Source organism: Salmo salar, chromosome 06 (assembly GCF_965601325.2).
Source record: "Salmo salar chromosome 06, fSalSal1, whole genome shotgun sequence".
Taxonomy (NCBI): domain Eukaryota; kingdom Metazoa; phylum Chordata; class Actinopteri; order Salmoniformes; family Salmonidae; genus Salmo; species Salmo salar.
The window spans coordinates 50360219-50381281 of record NC_138296.1 but is presented as its reverse complement, the minus strand read 5'-3'; the positions used below and the strand labels follow the sequence as shown (position 1 = coordinate 50381281).

The 21063-nt window shown below is 43.5% G+C and overlaps 1 protein-coding gene across 2 annotated transcripts; it reads right to left on the bottom strand.

Annotated features, from left to right (window-relative positions):
- Window positions 1-17475: 17475 nt before the first annotated feature.
- LOC106607446 (cyclic AMP-dependent transcription factor ATF-4) lies at window positions 17476-20496 on the bottom strand. 2 transcript variants are annotated; one of them, XM_014204400.3, is made up of 3 exons: window positions 20316-20496; window positions 19115-19525; window positions 17476-18801 (listed from the first exon to the last, which is right to left on the bottom strand). In XM_014204400.3, exons 2-3 carry the CDS (start codon window positions 19407-19409, stop codon window positions 17861-17863), a joined length of 1236 nt encoding a protein of 411 aa, XP_014059875.1. In that variant the 5' UTR covers window positions 19410-19525; window positions 20316-20496; the 3' UTR covers window positions 17476-17860. The 2 variants fall into 2 exon arrangements, with proteins under 2 accessions (XP_014059875.1, XP_045576603.1); XM_045720647.2 differs by having other exon boundaries at window positions 17476-18798.
- Between the last annotated feature and the right edge of the window lie 567 nt (window positions 20497-21063).

Here is a 21063-nt window from a genome sequence, read left to right as displayed (position 1 = left end):
TGGTCTCTTTTTTGTTTTCTTGAGGAAGGCAGGTCCAAAATGCAGGTGTTTCAGCCTAGCTCAGTGCTTTCTGTGGTGGTGAGGTGAGCCAGCAGAAAATAGGAGCATTGCGCCATGATTGGCTCCATGTTCTGTCACTCATGGGGACAGTAAGTCATCGCCAAGTTGAAGTCCTTAGTAAGGGTTGACATCCAAAATGTCAGCCCTTTGGGTCCTGCCATAGAGTTATATTGCAAGTGCCCTTCCACGAAGGCTCAAGGTCATTGGCCACTGATAAAATGACGTCAAATCACGTTATATGTAGCTTTGATTGGCCTGATCACATCAACATCTTAGCTAGCAGTCATCATCATGAATCAAGTCAACAATCTACTGGCAAATAATTTTTAATCCTTGTCATATGAAGAGAAATAATGAAGAGAAATTATAGATAAAACATATCAGTGCTCATTGGACAAAGATTACACAACAAGTTGGATATCGCAAATTAAACTATGAGTCGTTTGGAAGGAATCAGTGGCTAACTACAAGCATTGCAAAGCAACCACTAACGTTAGCCTGCTATTCAATGGAGTGGCTGTGTCCCCCCCCCCGAGTTCCCACCATAAATCCAGAGAATGCCAGACTTTGATGACAAAGTTTGATGACAAAATTTGCCCGCAAAGGACCGCCGTGGCACCTTCACAAGGTGAGTCCAAAAATGTATTGAATGCTGCAGCATAAACGATGTAATATGCAAGGGAGATAGTATACTATTTCTTAGCTACAGTATACATAAGTGTATGCTGTGTAGTAAGCTGTTAGTAGCCCACATGCTCACCCTAATCATTTGATCCATTTTCACCAACGCGGTGGAATCTACCAGGTACAACCCCAAATCCGTAAACACGGGCACCCTCATAGATCTCAACCGGACCTCTAAATACACCTCTGCTGTCTTCAACCAGGATCTCAGTGATCACTGCCTCAATGCCTGCGTCCGTAATGGGTCCACGGTCAAACGACCACCCATCATCACTGTCAAACGCTCCCTAAAACACTTCAGCGAGTAGGCCTTTCTAATTGACCTGGCTCGGGTATCCTAGAAGGATATTGACATCATGCCATCAGTAGAGGATGCCTGGTTATTCTTTAAAAGTGCTTTCCTCACCATCTTAAATAAGCATGCCCCATTCAAAAAAATGTAGAACCAGGAACAGATATAGCCCTTGGTTCACCTGACTGCCCTTGACCAGCACAAAAACATCCTGTGGCGTACTGCATTAACATCGAATAGCCCCCGTGATATGCAACTTCTCAGGGAAGTTAGGAACCAACATACACAGGCAGTTAAGAAAGCAAAGGCTTGCTTTTTCAAACAGAAATTTGCATCCCGCAGCACTAATTCCAAAAAGTTTTGGGACACTAAAGTCGATGGAGAATAAGAGCACCTCCTCCCAACTGACCACTGCACTGAGGCTAGGAAACACTTACCACCGATAAATCACGATAACTGAGAATTTCAATAAGCATTTTTCTACGGCTGGCCAAGCTTTCCACCTGGTTACCCCTACCCCGGTCAACAGCTCTGCACCCCACACAGCAACTTGCCCAAGCCTCCCCCATTTCTCCTTCACCCAAATCCAGATAGCTGATGTTCTGAAAGAGCTGCAAAATCTGGACCACTACAAATCAGCTGGGCTAGACAATCTGGACCTTCTCTTCCTGAAATTATCCGCCGCAATTGTTGCAACCCCTATTACTAGCCTGTTCAACCTCTCTTTCGTATCGTCTGAGATCCCCAAAGATTGGAAAGCTGACACTCTAGACCCAAACTGTTAGACCTATATCTATCCTACCCTGCCTTTCTAAGGTCTTAGAAAGCCAAGTTAACAAACAGATCACCGACCATTTCGAATCCCACAGTACCTTCTCCACTCTGCAATCTGGTTTCCGAGCTGGTCACGGGTGCACTTCAGCCACGCTCAAGGTCCCAAACAATATCATAACCGCCATCGATAAAAGACAATACTGTGCAGCCGTATTCGTCGACCTGGCCAAGGCTCTCGACTCTGTCAATCACCGCATTCTTATCGGCAGACTCAACAGCCTTGGTTTCTCAAATGACTGCCTCGCCTGGTTCACCAACTACTTCTCAGACAGAGTGTGTCAAATCAGAGGGCCTGTTGTCCGGACCTCTGGCAAACTCTATGGGGGTGCCACAGGGTTCAATTCTCGGGCCGACTCTTTTCTCTGTATACATCAACGATCTCGCTGCTGGTGATTCTCTGATCCACCTCTACGCAGACGACACCATTCTGTATACTTCTGGCCCTTCTTTGGACACTGTTAACTAACCATACAACTCTCCTTCCGTGGCCTCCAACTGCTCTTAAATGCAAGTAAAACTAAATACATGCTCTTCAACCGATCGCTGCCCACCTGTCTAGCATCACTACTCTGGACGGTTCTGACGCAGAATATGTGGACAACTACAAATACCTAGGTGTCTGGTTAGACTGTAAACTCCCCTTCCAGGCTCACACTAAGCATCTCCAATCCAAAATTAAATCTAGAATCGGCTTCCGATTTCGCAACAAAGCATCCTTCACTCATGTTTCCAGGACATAGATTAGGCCTAGTAATTGGACTATTGCATGCTCAATGAAGAATCTGTCAAATATACCAGTACTAACAACAGAAATCCATTGTAACTTCAGTCCAGTCCCCACCATCTTCAGCAACATGTTATTTTCTGTGTGGGAGTAGCTCCCTAATATGCTTCATCTGAATAATAAGTCCCTTTCCAGAGATGTGCTGCACTGCGTTGACTTCCTGTCTGCACTGTGTAGAACCTGTTCTCTTTAAGGCTGAATATGACGAGATATGGGAATGTGAGGGAAAGACCATTAGAGAGGGAGTAATAAAGAGGAAGGGAGAGCAAGAGTGGGGAGTCAGATGGGATAGAGTAAAATGTTTTGCGATAGAATGAGAGCCAAGAAGAGGACTGCCAGCATCTTGTGGAGCTCTCTCTCTGTTCACACAGTCTAACAGACTATCCCCTGAAGGACTGGGAGTAGAAGAAAGGTGGGTAGTGAGAAAGAAAGAAAACAAGAGGCTAGAGTCAAAATTAGAGGTCGACCGATTATGATTTTTCAACGCCGATACCGATTATTGGGGGCCCAAACAAGCCGATGCATCGGCGGATTTTTAAAATTTATAATAATGACAATTACAACAATACTGAATGAACACTTATTTTAACTTAATATAATACATCAATAAAATCAATTTAGCCTCAAATAAATAATGAAACATGTTCAATTTGGTTTAAATAATGCAAAACAAAGTGTTGGAGAAGAAAGTAAAAGTGCAATATGTGCCATGTAAAAAAGCTAAGGTTTAAGTTCCTTGCTCAGAACATGGGAACATATGAAAGCTGGTGGTTCCTTCAATATTCCCAGGTAAGTTTTAGGTTGTAGTTATTATAGGACTATTTCTCTCTATACTATTTGTATTTCATATACCTTTGACTATTGGATGTTCTTATAGGCACTTTAGTATTGCCAGTGTAACAGTATAGCTTCCGTCCCTCTCCTCGCTCCTACCTAGGCTCGAACCAGGAACACATCGACAACAGCCACCCTCGAAGCAGCGTTACCCATGTAGAGGAAGGGGAAACAACTACTCCAAGTCTCAGAGCGAGGGTCGTTTTAAACGCTATTAGCGCGCACCCCGCTAACTAGCTAGCCATTTCACATTGGTTACACCAGCCTAATCTTGGGAGTTGATAGGCTTGAAGGAGTGGGTATAATTTGTGGAACGTTCCAACAGGAATCTGTTCCAAAAAACGTAAAGTAAAAGATTGCCAACCAACAACGCATACAAAGTAGCAACGCATACAAACCTAGCTAACTAGCTGCCGAATAGGCATCAACTCACCACGTAGCTTATTCTTAATGTTTGTCCATAGGAAACCAGAGTGAGGACAGACATTTTTCGGAATAAACGTGATGAGTGAAAAAAGCAAAGAAATAGACCACTCACTACCCGGTATCTTATTCTGCTGCTATACAGCTTTGTATGCATTGTTTTTTACGAAGTTTTTGGAATAGATTCCTGTTGGAACGTTCCACAAATTATACCCACACAGTTTGAAGTCATAAACAACTTTAAACACAGTGAAGAGCTGCTGGCAAAATACATGGAAGTGCTGTCTGAATGAATGCTTACGAGTTATGTTATGTCAATGTTATGTCATAATTACGTAAAATTCTGGCAAATTAGTTCGCAACGAGCCAGGCGGCCCAAATTGTTGCATATACCCTGACTCTGCGTGCAATGAACGCTAGAGATGTGACAATTTCATGTTAATAGGCAATATTATCTAAATATGCAGGTTTAAAAATATATACTTGTTTATTGATTTTAAGGAAAGGCATTGATGTTTATGGTTAGGTACATTGGTGCAACGACAGTGCTTTTTTTGCAAATGCGCTTGTTAAATCAACACCCGTTTGGCGAAATAGGCTGTGATTCAATGATAAATTAACAGGCACCACATCGATTATATGCAACGCAGGACACGTTAGATAAACTAGTAATATCATTAACCATGTGTAGTTAACTAATGATTATGTTAAGATTGCTAGTTTTTTTATAAGATAAGTTTAATGCTAGCTAGCAACTTACCTTGGCTTCTTGCTGCCATCGCATAACAGGTAGTCAGCCTGTCATGCAGGCTCCTCGTGCGTTGGATTAGTAACCGGAAGGTTGCAAGAACAAATCCCCCCTGAACAAGGTAGTTATCCCCCGTTCCTAGGCCGTCATTGAAAATAAGAATGTGTTCTTAATCTGACTTGCCTAGTTAAATAAAGATGTTTTTTTTGTAAATATTATATATATATTTTTTTTTTTTAATCGGCGGCCAAAAATACCGATTGTTATGAAAACTTGGAGAAAAAAAATAAAAATAAAAAATAAATAAAAATAAAAATCGGCCCTCCCGATTAATCGGTCGGCCTCTAGTCAAAATGGCTACATTCTTCTCTGGCTCTGAATCTGGTAACAGTAATTGAGTTTCGTTTCTGAATGTCAGGTATCCATACGCACTCCTTCTTGCATAATCCCAGCATCTGCTGTCAACTTTATCACAGCATATAAACTAAAAACAGGAAACTGTCCCTTTTACCTGACTAACTTCCTGCTGTGGAGAGCACAAAGGAAGAGTCAAAACAGCAGTCAGAGGTTGTTGGCGTTGTCTCCGTCAAGAGAACCCATCTCCTGGTATTTACATTTACGTCTTTTAGCAGACGCTCTTATCCAGAGCAACTTACAAATTGGTGCATTCACCTTATGATATCCAGTGGAACAACCACTTTACAATAGTACATCCATATCTTTTTTTTGGGGGGGGGGGGGGGTTAGAAGGATTACTTAATCCTATCCCAGGTATTCCTTAAAGAGGTGGGGTTTCAGGTGTCTCCGGAAGGTGGTGATTGACTCCGCTGTCCTGGCGTCGTGAGGGAGCTTGTTCCACCATTGGGGTGCCAGAGCAGCAAACAGTTTTGACTGTGCTGAGCGGGAACTGTGCTTCCGCAGAGGTAGGGGGGCCAGCAGGCCAGATGTGGATGAACGCAGTGCCCTTCTTTGGGCGTAGGGCCTGATCAGAGCCTGAAGGTACGGAGGTGCCGTTCCCCTCACAGCTCCGTAGGCAAGCACCATGACCTTGTAGCAAATGCGAGCTTCAACTGGAAGCCAGTGGAGTGTGCGGAGGAGCGGGGTGACGTGAGAGAACTTGGGAAGGTTGAACACCAGATGGGCTGCGGCGTTCTGGATGAGTTGTAGGGGTTTAATGGCGCAGGCAGGGAGCCCCGCCAACAGCGAGTTGCAGTAATCCAGACGGGAGATGACAAGTGCCTGGATTAGGACCTGCGCCGCTTCCTGTGTGAGGCAGGGTCGTACTCTGCGAATGTTGTAGAGCATGAACCTACAGGATCGGGTCACTGCCTAGATGTTAGCGGAGAACGACAGGGTGTTGTCCAGGGTCACGCCAAGGATCTTAGCACTCTGGGAGGAGGACAGAATGGAGTTGTCAACCATGACGGCGAGATCATGGAACAGGCAGTCCTTCCCCGGGAGGAAGAGCAGCTCCGTCTTGCCGAGGTTCAGCTTGAGGTGGTGATCCGTCATCCACACTGATATGTCTGCCAGACATGCAGAGATGCGATTTGCCACCTGGTTATCAGAAGGGGGAAAGGAGAAGATTAGTTGTGTGTCGTCTGCGTAGCAATGGTAGGAGAGACCATGTGAGGATATGACAGAGCCAAGTGACTTGGTGTATAGCGAGAATAGGAGAGGGCCTAGAACTGAGAGAGCACGTGGTGCAGAGACGGATTCTCGCAGAGACGGATTCTCGCCACGCCACCTGGTAGGAGCGACCTGTCAGGTAGGACGCAATCCAAGAGTGAGCCGCGCCGGAGATGCCCAACTCGGAGTGGGTGGAGAGGAGGATCTGATGGTTCACAGTATCAATGGCAGCAGATAGGTCTAGAAGGATGAGAGCAGAGGAGAGAGAGTTAGCTTTAGCAGTGCGGAGAGCCTCCGTGACACAGAGAAGAGTTGAATGACCAGTCTTGAAACCTGACTGATTTGGATCAAGGTCATTCTGAGAGCGATATCAAGATAGCTGGCCAAGGACGGCACGCTCAAGAGTTTGAGAGGAAAGAAAGAAGGGATACTGGTCTGTAGTTGTTGACATCGGAGGGATCGAGTGTTGGTTTTTTGAGAAGGGGTGCAACTCTCGCTCTCTTGAAGACGGAAGGGACGTAGCCAGCGGTCAAGGATGAGTTGATGAGCAAGGTGAGGTAAGGGAGAAGGTCTCCGGAAATAGTCTGGAGAAGAGAGGAGGGGATAGGGTCAAGCGGGCAGGTTGTTGGGAGGCCGGCCGTCACAAGTCGCAAGATTTCATCTGGAGATAGAGGGGAGAAAGAGGTCAAAGCATAGGGTAGGGCAATGTGAGCAGGACCAGCGGTGTCATTTGACTTAACAAACGAGGATCGGATGTTGTCAACCTTTTCAAAATGGTTGACAAAGTCATCCGCAGAGAGGGAGGGGGGGGGGGGGGATTCAGGAGGGAGGAGAAGGTGGCAAAGAGCTTCTTAGGGTTAGAGGCAGATGCTTGGAATTTAGAGTGGTAGAAAGTGGCTTTAGCAGCAGAAACAGAGGAAGAAAATGTGGAGAGGAGGGAGTGAAAAGATGCCAGGTCCACAGGGAGGCTAGTTTTCCTCCATTTCCGCTCGGCTGCCCGGAGCCCTGTTCTGTGAGCTCGCAATGAGTCGTCAAGCCACGGAGCAGGAAGGGAGGACCGAGCCGGCCGGGAGGATAGGGGACAGAGAGTCAAAGGATGCAGAAAGGGAGGAGAGGAGGGTTGAGGAGGCAGAATCAGGAGATTAGTTGGAGAAGGTTGGAGCAGAGGGAAGCAATGATAGGATGGAAGACGAGAGAGTAGCAGGAGAGAGAGAGCGAAGGTTGCTACGGCGCAATACCATCTGAGTAGGGGCAGAGTGAGTAGTGTTGGAAGAGAGCGAGAGGGAAAAGGATACAAGGTAGTGGTCAGAGACTTGGAGGGGAGTTGCAGTGAGATTAGTAGAAGAACATTATCTAGTAAAGATGAGGTCAAGTGTATTGCCTGCCTTGTGAGTAGGGGAGACAGTGAGGGTGAGGCCAAAAGAGGAGAGGAGTGAGAAGGAGGCAGAGAGAAATGAGTCAAAGGTAGACATAGGGAGGTTAAAGTCACCCAGAATTATGAGGGGTGAGCCATCCTCAGGAAAGGAACTTATCAAGGCGTCAAGCTCATTGATGAACTCTCCAAGGGAACCTGGTGGGCGATAAATGATAAGGATGTTAAGCTTGAATGGGCTAGTGACTGTGACAGCATGGAATTCAAAGGAGGAGATAGACAGATGGGTCAGACAGATGGGTCAGGGGAGAAAGAGAGAATGTCCACTTGGGAGAGATGAGGATTCCAGTGCCACCACCCCGCTGACCAGATGCTCTCGTGGTATGCGAGAACACGTGGTCAGACGAGGAGAGAGCAGTAGGAGTAGCAGTGTTTTCTGTGGTAATCCATGTTTCCGTCAGCGCCAAGAAGTCGAGGGACTGGAGGGTAGCATAGGCTGAGATGAACTCTGCCTTGTTGGCCGCAGACCGGCAGTTCCAGAGGCTGCCGGAGACCTGGAACTCCACGTGGGTTGTGCGCGCTGGGACCACCAGGTTAGAGTGGCAGCGGCCACGAAGTGTGAAGCGTTTGTGTGGCCTGTGCAGAGAGGAGAGAACAGGGATAGACAGACACATAGTTGACAGGCTACAGGAGAGGCTACGCTAATGCAAAGGAGATTGGAATGAAAATTAACTAAACAACTGGGGAAGCGAGAGAGCAGGGCCTCCCTCACTAACCATTCACTGAACACTCAAATATAACTTTTCCAACTTCCACTTAGAAATTATAATTAATGTAAACTACAGTGGTTCAATGTTTCCAGGAATAGGCTCAGACTTAGTTTATTCAGCAAGATAACTTGGTACAGTATTCTTCCATGATGCCCACCCAGTGCACCGTGTCCTATGACGCCGTAGCTAACTGGCATGCTAGCATCCAATAACACACGGTTAGCACCAATACTTGGTTACAACAAACTACCAATGGATCATTCATGTCTGTGTCTAGTTCCTTTCATAACGCAGAAGTAATTAAACATTGGCTAGCTAACACAAAGTCAGTCCTGCTAGCTACACAGGTGGGCTACACAACTGGAAAGCTTACGTTGCAAAAATCTTATTGACTAAAATGATACAGTACCGCTAGCTGGTAGAGTTGGCTAGCTAGCAGTGGCTGCGTTTACCTTTATCTTTGATACAAAGACAACTATGTAGCTAGCTAACGTTACACTAATCAAATCGTTCCGTTGTAATGTATTTAGTTTCTACAGTGCTGCTAGTTGGTAAAGGTGGCTAGCTAGCAGTGGCTGTGGTGTTGTGATGTGATGATGTTGACACCGGCTCTGGTTGCTGGGGGGCAGGAGCTGAGAATAGAACTTCAGGGAATACCATCCTAGAGACTGTCCACAGCACTGTTGGCCACGGGGAAGTCTGCAGAAGGCAGATCACCCACCCTGGATTACACCCCATGACTCAGCGAATAATGCCACCGGGGCCCCACCACCAGAGCAGGCGAGCGAGGAGGGACTGTGTGTCAGTGCCACACTCTGCCCCCCAGGGCCCCACACACTTCTTTTGGGGGTCTCCGTGTCACAGCCATTCAGAGGGCCACAGGAAGGCTGCAGAGAAGCAGATGGGTCATCTAGGAGGATGGGCCTGGAGGTCCACCATGGTGCTCTTCACTGGGGTTGACAAGCTACCAGAAGGAACATTTGTGGATGAGTTCAGCACAGCTGGGGAGCCCCTTCAGTGGCTGGTGGAGAGGTGTGGTAACATATACCATGGCCTGGATCATAACACACAGCAGAGTAGGGATGACAATACAGTGAAGACACAGGTTCAGGAGCTGCGGGAGAAGGCAGAGGAGCTGGTTAAGGACAACCACGGCTGGTATGCACAGCAAACTGGTGGAAAACAACACAAACCAGATCATAGTGTAAAACACAGCAAAGCACACCCTGTATTCAATAAGGATTAAATATCAAAAGGTCTTCAGACTAAAGTGCACATGCAATAAATAGGTAAGCCCCTTAAATGTAGCAATACATACAAAACACAAGAATAACCTCACTGGCTGGCTGCCTGCAAGTCTACACAGCCAAACAAGTGTACTCCAGATGCTTACAGCTAACACAGAGACTATATAGAAGATGTCCTCCGTGATGGCCGTTAGCAAGTTACCCTCGGTCTAGTGTGAAACAGCAACAACTCTTTCCCTTCTGCCACTCCAGGAAATAAACCACAATTTTGTAGGAACAGGTGGGGGTGCTTTCTGCTGAGCCACTTCTGCCACCAATCAGAACACTCGAACAATTCATTCAAACAGACCAATTGGAAAGCATATACAATTCACATGACAACCGTAATTACTCAAATAGAGGCACCTATTTTATAGGTGCCTCTATGGACGGTTTAGCTATTTCATTTAGAATATTAAGACCCTTTTAGGTAAAAAATATATACATTTTTTGTTTATAAAATATAGAACTTGTCCTTTACTACTATAGCCCAGAGAAACACTGAATAACACATTCATAAACGGCAAGAAATACAGTAAAAAAAATGTATCATAAGAAACAAGGTTTTGAAGTGTTTGTCCTATATTTAGGAGATATAAGTGTAACCCTCTCACCAGGCTCGAATATGACTCTCACAATATTAAACTTATGTAGAGTATCTCAACAGTATGGGATGTTAGGTGAGAAGGACATCTCCAATAAGAATTCCTATTGTAAACTATCTAGGGTTATGACAATAGGGTATTAACTTCAGATGAAATGATTATAGGTTTCTGTTATTGAATCAGGATAAACTATCCCATGCATTAAATTAAATTGAAACAATCAATGACTCCACCAAGGCAACATACATAAGGTTCAATATGTGTATTAATACATTTTCAGACACAACATCGAAGGAAATAAAAATATATAAACCCCAATGAGTCGTGCACAACCCGTGTCTAAATTATTTCAAGTTTGCTTAAATAAACAGTTGGCACGTGTTGGAGCTAAAAAGAAAATGACACCCAACAATATCCAGAAGCACCTCATGTTGTGGTTACTCACTACTTAGTAGATATTCCCTCAGCGAAGTATGGCAGTTCCATGCAGGTTTCCTCACAAAGTCCAAGGCAAGCACAGCTACCCATGCAGACAGTACTCCTTAGCCGTAACCGATATCCCATGGGAACATGAACTAGTTAAGCTTCCCAAGCAATTATCTCCCGGTGTCACACGATGCTAGGCTAACCTCAAGGCTGGCAAATACCTCCACGATGAGACGTAGCTTCAGTCTTTACTAAGTCCTAACAAAATTATAAGGACTCTTTTATCAAATAAAATTGGTATTTCCCTTCATGTCTTAGTAGGTATGGGTTTTGTTCTAGTTTTGTCGCTTTCTTTTATAATTTTTCTTCACCAACGGTCCTAATGTAAAACGTCAATTATTTTATCAACGTCTCTTTTCCCTCCCTTTTTTCCCAGGCCTCCCGTTAACCAGGTCAACTCCCATTGGCCACAGCTTAACAAGCAACCTTATTGGTCAAAACTTAAACTTCAAAGTAAACCAAACTATTCACTTATACATTAAATAAATATTTATTCAACAAGCATAATGCATTAACAACATTACAGTTTAGGAGCAATTCAATCATCTTTTAAATATAATGGCAATTAATTATAACAAATAAACTCAATACTTGGTTTTAACAAGAATAAACTCAATACCTAGTTCAAACAAGGGTATTACATAAGAAATCTCAGGAAATACATTTTATTTATATACAGTTGAAGTCGGAAGATTACATACACCTTAGCCAAATACATTTAAACTCCAAATACATTTAAACTTTTCACAATTCCTGATATTAAATCCTAGTAAAAATTCCCTGTCTTAGGTCAGTTCAGCCATTTTGCCACAACTTTGGAAGTATGCTTCGGGTCATTGTCCATTTGGAAGACCCATTTGCGACCAAGCTTTAACTTCCTGACTGATGTCTTGAGATGTTGCTTCAATATATCCACATAATTTTCTATCTATTTTGTGAAGTGCACCAGTCCCACCTGCAGCAAAGCACCCCCACAACATGATATTGCCACCACCGTGCTTCACAGTTGGGATGGTGTTCTTCTGCTTGCAAGCCTCCCCCTTTTTTCTCCAAACATAACGATGGTCATTATGGCCAAACAGTTCTCTTTTTGTTTCATCAGACCAGAGGACATTTCTCCAAAAAGTACAATCTTTGTCTCCATGTGCAGTTGCAAACCATAGTCTGGCTTTTTTATGGCGGTTTTGGAGGAGTGGCTTCTTCCTTGCTGAGCGGTCTTTCAGGTTATGTCGATATAGGACTCGTTTTACTGTGGATATAGATACTTTTGTACCTGTTTCCTCCAGCACCTTAACAAGGTCCTTTGCTGTTGTTCTGGGATTGATTTGCACTTTTTGCATCAAAGTATGTTCATCTCTAGGAGACAGAACGCGTCTCCTTCCTGAGCGGTATGACAGCTGCATGGTCCCATGGTGTTTATACTTGCGTACTATTGTTTGTACAGATGAACGTGGTACCTTCAGGTGTTTGGAAATCGCTCCCAAGGATGAACCAGACTTGTAGAGGTCTAAAAAAAAAAAATCTGAGGTCTTGGCTGATTTCTTTTGATTTTCCCATGATGTCCATCAAAGAGGCACTCAGTTTCAAGGTAGGCCTTGAAATACATCCACAGGTACACCTCCAATTGACAAAAATGATGTCAATTAGCCTATCAGAAGCTTCTAAAGCCATGACATAATTTTCTGGAATTTTCCAAGCTGTTTAAAGGCCCAGTCAACTTAGTGTATGTGAACTTCTGACCCGCTGGAATTGTGATACAGTGAATTATAAGTGAAATAATCTGTCTGTAAAAAATTGTTGTAAAAATTACTTGTGTCATGCACAAAGTAGATGTCCTAACCGACTTGCCAAAACTATAGTTTGTTAACAAGAAATTTGTGGAGTGGTAGTAAAACAAGTTATAATGACTACAACCAAAGTGTATGTAAACTTCCAACTTCAACTGTATATATATATATATATATATATATATATATATATATATATATATATATATATATATATATATATATATATATATTGTGGCAAAGAAGGGGGTCGAGTGATAAATGGCAGATATGTGAGGGCAGAACTAATAAACGGGCTCTGCCCGATCACTAAAATGTCCACCCCGATCAGAACTACAGATCACAAAATGTCCGACTGCCAAAACTACAATTCCCAGAAGCAAGGGGAACCCTCAGAAGTGGAGCCGACCCACTGATAAAAAGTCAAGAAAAACCAGGAAGAGAGAGAGAGGGTGGGAAGGATCTATGAACCATAGAGAAAGAGACAATCTACATTGGCTGGATTTACCGTGTACGAGCTGGACTGTTTTGGACTTACCTGTTGGCGTTTAGACCTGGACCTACCGAGAACCAGATTTGTGTACCGAACCCTGCTATCCTTGACCTTACCTGCGGCCTGGGTGGACCAGGACAGCGAAACAAACACACAGGTACTGTCATGTTCGAAAGAACTTTCATTCTAGGCTGACTTTGGTGACAGTTTCCCACTTAATTTGTGACAAACGCTCCTAACTTTGAAGAGGTTTGCCACAATATATATTAGTCCCAGTCAAAAGATTGGACACACCTACTCATTCAAGGGTTTTTCTACATTGTTGAATTACAGTGAAGACATCAAAACTATGAAATAACACATATGGAATCATGTAGTAACCAAAAGTGTTAAACAAATCTGTCACGTCCTGACCAGTATAAATATTATTTGCTATTGTAGTTTGGTCAGGACGTGGCAGAGGGTATTTTGTTTATGTGTTTCGGGGTGATGGTTTATGTAGTAGGGTGTTTGATTTATTATTTCCGGGTTTTTTGGTCACTGCTCTATGTTACTCTATTTCTATGTTATTTCTAGTTAGTCTGTTTCTATGTTTAGTTAATTGGGGTGTGGACTCTCAATTGGAGGCAGGGGTTGTCTAGTTGCCTTTGATTGAGAGTCCTATATATTAGGGTGTGTTTGTGATTTGTGGGAGGTTGTGCTTGTTTAGCTGTCTATGCCTGACAAGACTGTATTTCGTCATTCATCATTTTTGTATATGTGTTTGTTTGGTTTTCCTTCTTTCTCCTATTAAAAGAAGATGAGTATACAACCCGCTGCGTTTTGGTCCTTTCCAGACGACAATCGTTACAAAATAAAAATGCATGTTATTTGAGATTCTTTAAAGTAGCCACCCTTTGCCTTGATGACAGCTTTGTACACTCTTGGCATTCTCTCAACCAGCTTCATTTGGAATACTTTTCCAAGAGTCTCAAAGGAGTTCCCACATATGCTGAGTACTTGTTGGCTACTTTTAGGCCTACAGTATAAAATGATTCAATATAGGTATACATGTTGTTCCCACAAATTTCATTGAGTGCAATTGAACATTTAAATATGAATGTGCAAGTTTTTTGAGTATGTGTACTGCAATATACTATTAGATGAAACAGTCAGTAAAGCAATAGAAGTGTCCAGAGTGCCATATAAAAAAAAGAATGTTGCATTCCAGTAATACACAGCAATGCTGTCACACAACATCCCTTATTACATTGCAGTTAAGCAACATAAACACAAGAGCGCCTTAAGGGACAGTTTTAAGACCATTCCTATTCAATCTAATTTAAAAAAATTATAACAGGGATCCAAGGGGCTAATCAAGGAAATACTTTACTTTTCTATCCTTCACAGTGTTAAATAAGGAAAACTTAGAAGAAAAAACAAATGAAGAGCTTATTCCACTGAACTGTGTTTAACAAACATTCATTGTTTTTTGCAATACCTTTCAAATACCATCCAAATATATTTTGTTGGTCTATATGTTGCATGTCTTCCCATATTTAAAAGATGTCTGTGAACTGAACATAAACTTCAAGTGTTGCTGACACCAACCGCAACTGAGGAATCAACAGAACCCACAGCTTGTTAAAGCCTACTGTCTCAGTCAAGGGTCAAGAACGGATTGGCCAAGATTGGTCAGTAACATGTCCACGATGGATTTCGCATGAGATTCCCAAGAAAGACAATCACATGACACTCCTGGAGCCAGGAGACTTCCTGCTTTGCGGTGAGGGTTATTATCCATTATTAAATTATGCAACATAAGGGTTGGAATTAAAAGTTAGCTATCAGACAGACCAGTTGTAACATCAAGAGTTAGCATAAGTTGTGGTAAATTAGGTTTAATTGTCCTACACAACTGCTTGTGCTTCTCACTGAATACACAGCATCTTTAGGGAGCTTGTGAATGGTTTCAGAGAGCCATGCATTGTGCCTCATCACCACTTAAGGTTTGGCACAATCCCAAATAGCCAGGGGGAAATTCTCTATCTGGACAAAAGCCCCAAAGCAAAAAAAGTGTGCGAGAACCCTAGTCCCAGTTTTAGGTTGAATACAGGGCAGTGTCATTGTGGTCAACCTCCATTATTTAAGCAGTGCTAGGTCAGCACACAAACACACTGTCTCTGTCTATCACACACAATATACTGTAGAGAGCAGGTCAGTGAGGTAGCTTTAAACTGTGTCCAACACAGGATGATCAGAAAATATTAAATTAGTTGGAACATGGATGTATCCCGGTTCCTGTAGTATCCCACAATGAACTGAAATGAAGTAAATTAACTATATAGGGGATATGGTGCAATTGTTAAACCTGACCCTTATCTGGGTAAATGGATTTATGTTGAGCCAGAACATACTGATAATGTTCCTCCATGGAACCGGTTTTCGTATGGCTCAGGGCACTGGAGCAGGTCAAATCTGGGCTATATTCAAACAACTGGCCTCCACACTTCTGAACACATTCACACCGGTATTAGCTAAATGAGGCTGAGGACCCTATTTTGAAATAACTATTTGGAAATCTCAATACTTATTTGAGATGTAGTAAAATGGCAAAATTGGTCCCAATAATATACTTTGTCTTCACTGTACAGTCATTGCCAAACATTTTGAGAATGACACAAAGTTTGCTGCTTCAGTGTCTTTAGATATTTTGTCAGATGTTACTATGGAATACTGAAGTATAATTACAAGCGTTTCATAAGTGTCAAAGGCTTTTATTGACAATTACATGAAGTTGATGCAAAGAATCAATATTTGCAGTGTTGACCCTTCTTTTCCCAAGACCTCTGCAATCCGCCCTGGCATGCTGTCAATTAACTTCTGGGCCACATCCTGACTGATGGTAGCCCATTCTTGCATAATCAATGCTTGGAGTTTGTCAGAATTTGTGGGTTTTTGTTTGTCCACACGCCTCTTGAGGATTGACCACAAGTTCTCAATGGGATTAAGGTCTGGGGAGTTTCCTGGCCATGGACCCAAAATATCAATGTTTTGTTCCCTGAGCCACTTAGTTATCACTTTTGCCTTATGGCAAGGTGCTCCAACATGCTGGAAAAGGCATTGTTTGTCACCAAACTGTTGCTGGATGGTTGGGAGAAGTTGCTCTCGGAGGATGTATTAGTACCATTCTTTATTTACGGCTGTGTTCTTAGGCAAAATTGTGAGTAAGCCCACTCCCTTGGCTGAGAAGCAACCCCACACATGAATGGTCTCAGGATGCTTTACTGTTGGCATGACACAGGACTGATGGTAGCGATCACCTTGTCTTCTCCGGACAAGCTTTTTTCCAGATGCCCCAAACAATCGGAAAGGGGATTCATCAGAGAAAATGACTTTACCCCAGTAGTCCCATCCCTGTACCTTTTGCAGAATATTACTCTGTCCCTGATGTTTTTCCTGGAGAGATGTGGCTTCTTTGCTGCCCTTCTTGACACCAGGCCATCCTCCAAAAGTCTTCGCCTCACTGTGCGTGTAGATGCACTCACACCTGCCTGCTGCCATTCCTGAGCAAGCTCTGTACTGGTGGTGCCCCGATCCCATAGCTGAATGAACTTTAGGAGACAGTCCTGGCACTTGCTGGACTTTCTTGGGCACCCTGAAGCCTTCTTCACAATAATTGAACCACTCTCCTTGAAGTTCTTGATGATCCGATAAATGGTTGATTTAGGTGCAATCTTACTGGCAGCAATATCCTTGCCTGTGAAGCCCTTTTTGTGCAAAGCAATGATGACGGCACATGTTTCCTTGCAGGTCCCGTGTGGCTCAGTTGGCAGAGCATGGTGTTTGCAACGCCAGGGTTGTGGGTTCGATTCCCATGGGGGACCAGTATGGAAAGTATGGAAAAAAAGAAATGTATGAAATGTATTTATTCACTACTGTAAGTTGCTCTGGATAAGAGCATCTGCTAAATGACTAAAATGTGAATGTAGGTAACCATGGTTGACAGAGGAAGAACAATGAATCTAAGCACCACCTTCCTTTTGAAGCTTCCAGTCTGTTATTCGAACTCAATCAGCATGACAGTGATCTCCAGCCTTGTCATCGTCAACACTCACACCTGTGTTAACGAGAGAATCACTGACATGTCAGCTGGACCTTTTGTGGCAGGACTGAAATGCAGTGGAAATGTTTTTGGGGGATTCAGTTAATTTGCATGGCAAAGAGGGACTTTGCAATTCATCTGCTCACTCTTCATAACATTCTGGAGTATATGCAAATTGCCATCATACAAACTGAGGCAGCAGACTTTGAACATTTATATTTGTGTCATTCTCAAAACTTTTGGCCACGACTGTATTATGATCATACTGTATACTCCCAGAGTTTGCTAAATGAATTACACAAAACCAAATGGATCTTACTTTAATAGATAATGAAAGATTTACAATTAGATACAATTCAGACTACAGTAAAAATACATGAATAATAGGATTCAAAACCTATTTAAGACTACATGCTTCTACAGATAGACATGTCTTGATAAGAATAAGCAATGACAAATACTACAGAAGATCAGACTAATTACACAAGTCAATATACTGTTAAGAAAATACTTAAGGTTTTCATACAAGAGATCAGGGACTACGTGAAACTCAAGCTACAAGAACAGTCTCTTTAAACTCAAAGGAGGAGACAGGCAGGAAGGTCAATAGAACTTGGGCTTTGGGAGTCTCAATACATGCATTTAAAAAGCATTATAGATAGTAGGATACTTGGTGGGTTACACTAGGGTTAGAGGTCACTGAGTCCCTTCTTGCTCTTCGCTTGCCACACCTCCTCCATGAGTTCCTTGAGATACTGGATCCCATTGGCGATGGAGTCTGCTTTCTCCGCCAGCTTGTGGTTTCTTTGCTCCAGCTTGTCGCACTCCGCGCTCAGGGCCTCCTGCTCAGTCTTCTTCTTCTGGCGGTAGCGTGTGGCCGCCGTCTTGTTCTGCGCCATTTTCTTGAGCTTCTTCTCCTTCGGGGGTCCTCCAGTGGATGTGGTGGTGGGAGATGGCTGGTCTGGATGTTGTGGTCTAGACTTAGGGGTTGTTGGGTACGGTTTTCTCCTGTTTTGGAACCTTGACTGAGTTGTGGTGATGGAGGGCCAGTTGAGCTGACCGGAGGAGCTTAAGCTGCTGTCACTGTCAGAGGAGAGGATCTCTGGGATGGTGACAGTGGTGGTTGTCACACCAACCTCGGATTTAGGGGCCAGGAGGACAACGATGCGGGTCGGGGAGAGAGACAGCACGATGCTGGGGACTGGCTGGGGAACCTCCAGGTGAAGCAGCTTCTCGCTGACACTCGCCGAGGCATCCACCTCACTGCCCAGCTCTAAGGTGAAGGTGGGAGATGGAGGAAGAGAGGGGGCTGGGGACTGGGGCTCCAATTTGATCACCAGCTCCTCCTGGGCATCGGGGACGCAGGGAGGAGGTGAATGGACCTCCTCCTGAGGGTCTTCCTGGGGCTGTGAGATGGTCGGGGGGAGGAGTGGATCTGTGGTGATGGGGAGATCCGTGGGAGTAGGGAGGGGGAGTGAGTCCAGCACCATAGGACACTCAAAGGAAGTAATGAGGTCTTCATGGGAGCTGGGGGAACCGTCTGGGCTGCAGGAACATATAAGGGAGTCCAGGTCAAACTCACTCAGGTCGACCCTCTTAGCCATCCAGTCCATGCCAGAAAAGGCGTCTTCTGTGGAGGATAAAGAAAGCGGGTTAATAGCTAAAGTAATATGAAAATACAAATATTCGCATTACAAGTGGTGATCATAAATGTCAAAGTGGAAGTCTAAGTTTTTATATTTGTGATAAAAGCATTTCACTGTAAGGTCTACATCTGTTGTATTCGGCACATGTGACATAAAATTGGATTTGAAAACCTATTACCTTTTCTATACTGCAAAAAAACAGATCATGGGAATAAAATATAAATTGCTATGGATTTCGACACATTGTCGACCAGTATGAACATACGTGTGGAGGACTTAGGATGTGATGGTCCTCACCTTTCCCATTATCTGCACCAATGTGATGGGTGTGGCCTAGCTCATCAGCAGATAGCCAAGGGAAGGACAGCAAGTCTGCCTCAGTCTTCTCTTCCTGGAGGAGCAGCGAAGGCAGAGAGGGAGGAGGGGAAAGAAGGAGAATTGGAGAAGATGACGAGAGGGGTGAAGCCCCCCCCTCTAGCAAGGTAACTTCATGGTGGAGCAGCGACCCCATGGGGTCAGCCATGAGAGAGGAAGGCCCCTTGAGTAGGGCCTCCATATCGTCCAGGCCAAACTGTGATCTCATCATGGTCATAGCTCTGTTGTTGTAGTACAGTCACTAGGATCTGAGACGGTAGGTACTGCAGTAAGAGGTCGAGCGTTTCTTTTATGCTGTCAACTACAGCAGTGCTAAGGGTTTCCACAAGGGACCTGGGAAAGAGATAGGAGAAGACATGGTGAGTTCATGTAATAATGTAAACCGTAGCTCATAATGTAGGCTAAAGAAATTGCTTTTTCTCCTTTATGTTGATTCTATATTATGTCATGGTCAGTCGTTATGTTGTGATTGAGTAATGTAATATTTGTCTGCGCACATTTTTAATTGGGTGGCAAAAATATGTAAGTCTGAACTTATGTTTATATCTGTAATGCGTTGTGTGCACAACACTGCGCCAAATGAGGTCAGTCAGTTTCCACAGCAACCATTGTGAGAATGGAAGCAAAGATTTGTATAACTAAACATTGTTCTATCTGTGACGGAAGTGTGAATGAGCTGGCTGCTTCTGCCTCCCTAACAGCCACGCTTGTGTTCACCCTCCCGCCTTAATAAACACTTATTATATCGCCATTTTGTTCGAAAAAGAACACGAACCATTTTGTTCCACGTTGGCATTCCTGGAATAAAATCGTTCACCCATTTTTTTTTATATATATATATATATACCAATTTGGTGACAATGTGTTAACAGCTCACTGACCATTTTGCCCGAAAGAGATACAATGTAACATTCTCTGATCTGACTCGTGATGTCTGTATCCAATGTCATTCCAAGGATTTGTCTGGCGAATGGCAAGATATACTATATGCATTTGTAAAAATACTTCGCTACACAACATAAGCAGGTTAATAGCTTCACAAATTGAGGTTAGAGCTCATTGTCGTCATTGACCTGTCACAGATTCACGTTAGCTAGCCACTTGCCTACAAATATATACTTACGTCATTTTGACAAATGTGAAGTTGAAGCAGTGCACAGGATTGATGCACTGTTGGATTTGCTGCTGCTAGGACCGCCGCGAGCCGTTAAACTGCCATTTCGCCCAAGAAAGCGGTGTCACTTGGATGTTGTTGGGTGCTGGTTGTAAATGGCGCATGCTGAGGGCGCAGCGTAATATACAACTTGCAAAAAGACCAATGATGTATATATACACACTAGATTACATTTGGGAGGCTTTGTGTTGAAGCCACCGTGCTTCCATCTTGCCCCCCCTATTGTAAAACATATTTAGGAAGTTATAGAAAAGCATTTATTAATGTCTACATTCATTTTTTGTCACGTTTATACTATTACAGACACCTTAATGCATACTTTGAAATTATATTATGTGAGATAAATATATAAAGTGAAAAAATACATAACACTTTCCTCAGTCAGATTCTTTGAGGTTATTGATGTTACTGTCCCCACTACCGCAACAAATACTTAAATACATGTAATTTTGTCCTTGAAACATTTAAATGAAATATAATTCCATTCATTCCTTTGGAGGACTGCGCCTACTGGGGAGAGCCAATATGTCCGACCAGTGGCTTCAAAGCCTCTAAATGGCCAATACATATGCAATTAAGGGTTTATATACATCGCTGATGCAGACCTAGGAAACTCTTCCACAGGTCCTCACTAGCTTCTATAGCCACAAAGTCATAAACCCCACCCATTTCTACAAATTCTCTTCTTAAAATGTGA

Coding starts and splice junctions, on each gene's coding strand:
- LOC106607446 (XM_014204400.3), bottom strand. CDS start 19,409: ATGACCATGATGAGATCACAGTTTGGCCTGGACGATATGGAGGCCCTA. Junction 18,802..19,114: donor TGGTGCAGATAATGGGAAAG/GTGAGGACCATC, acceptor TATCCTCCACAG/AAGACGCCTTTTCTGGCATG.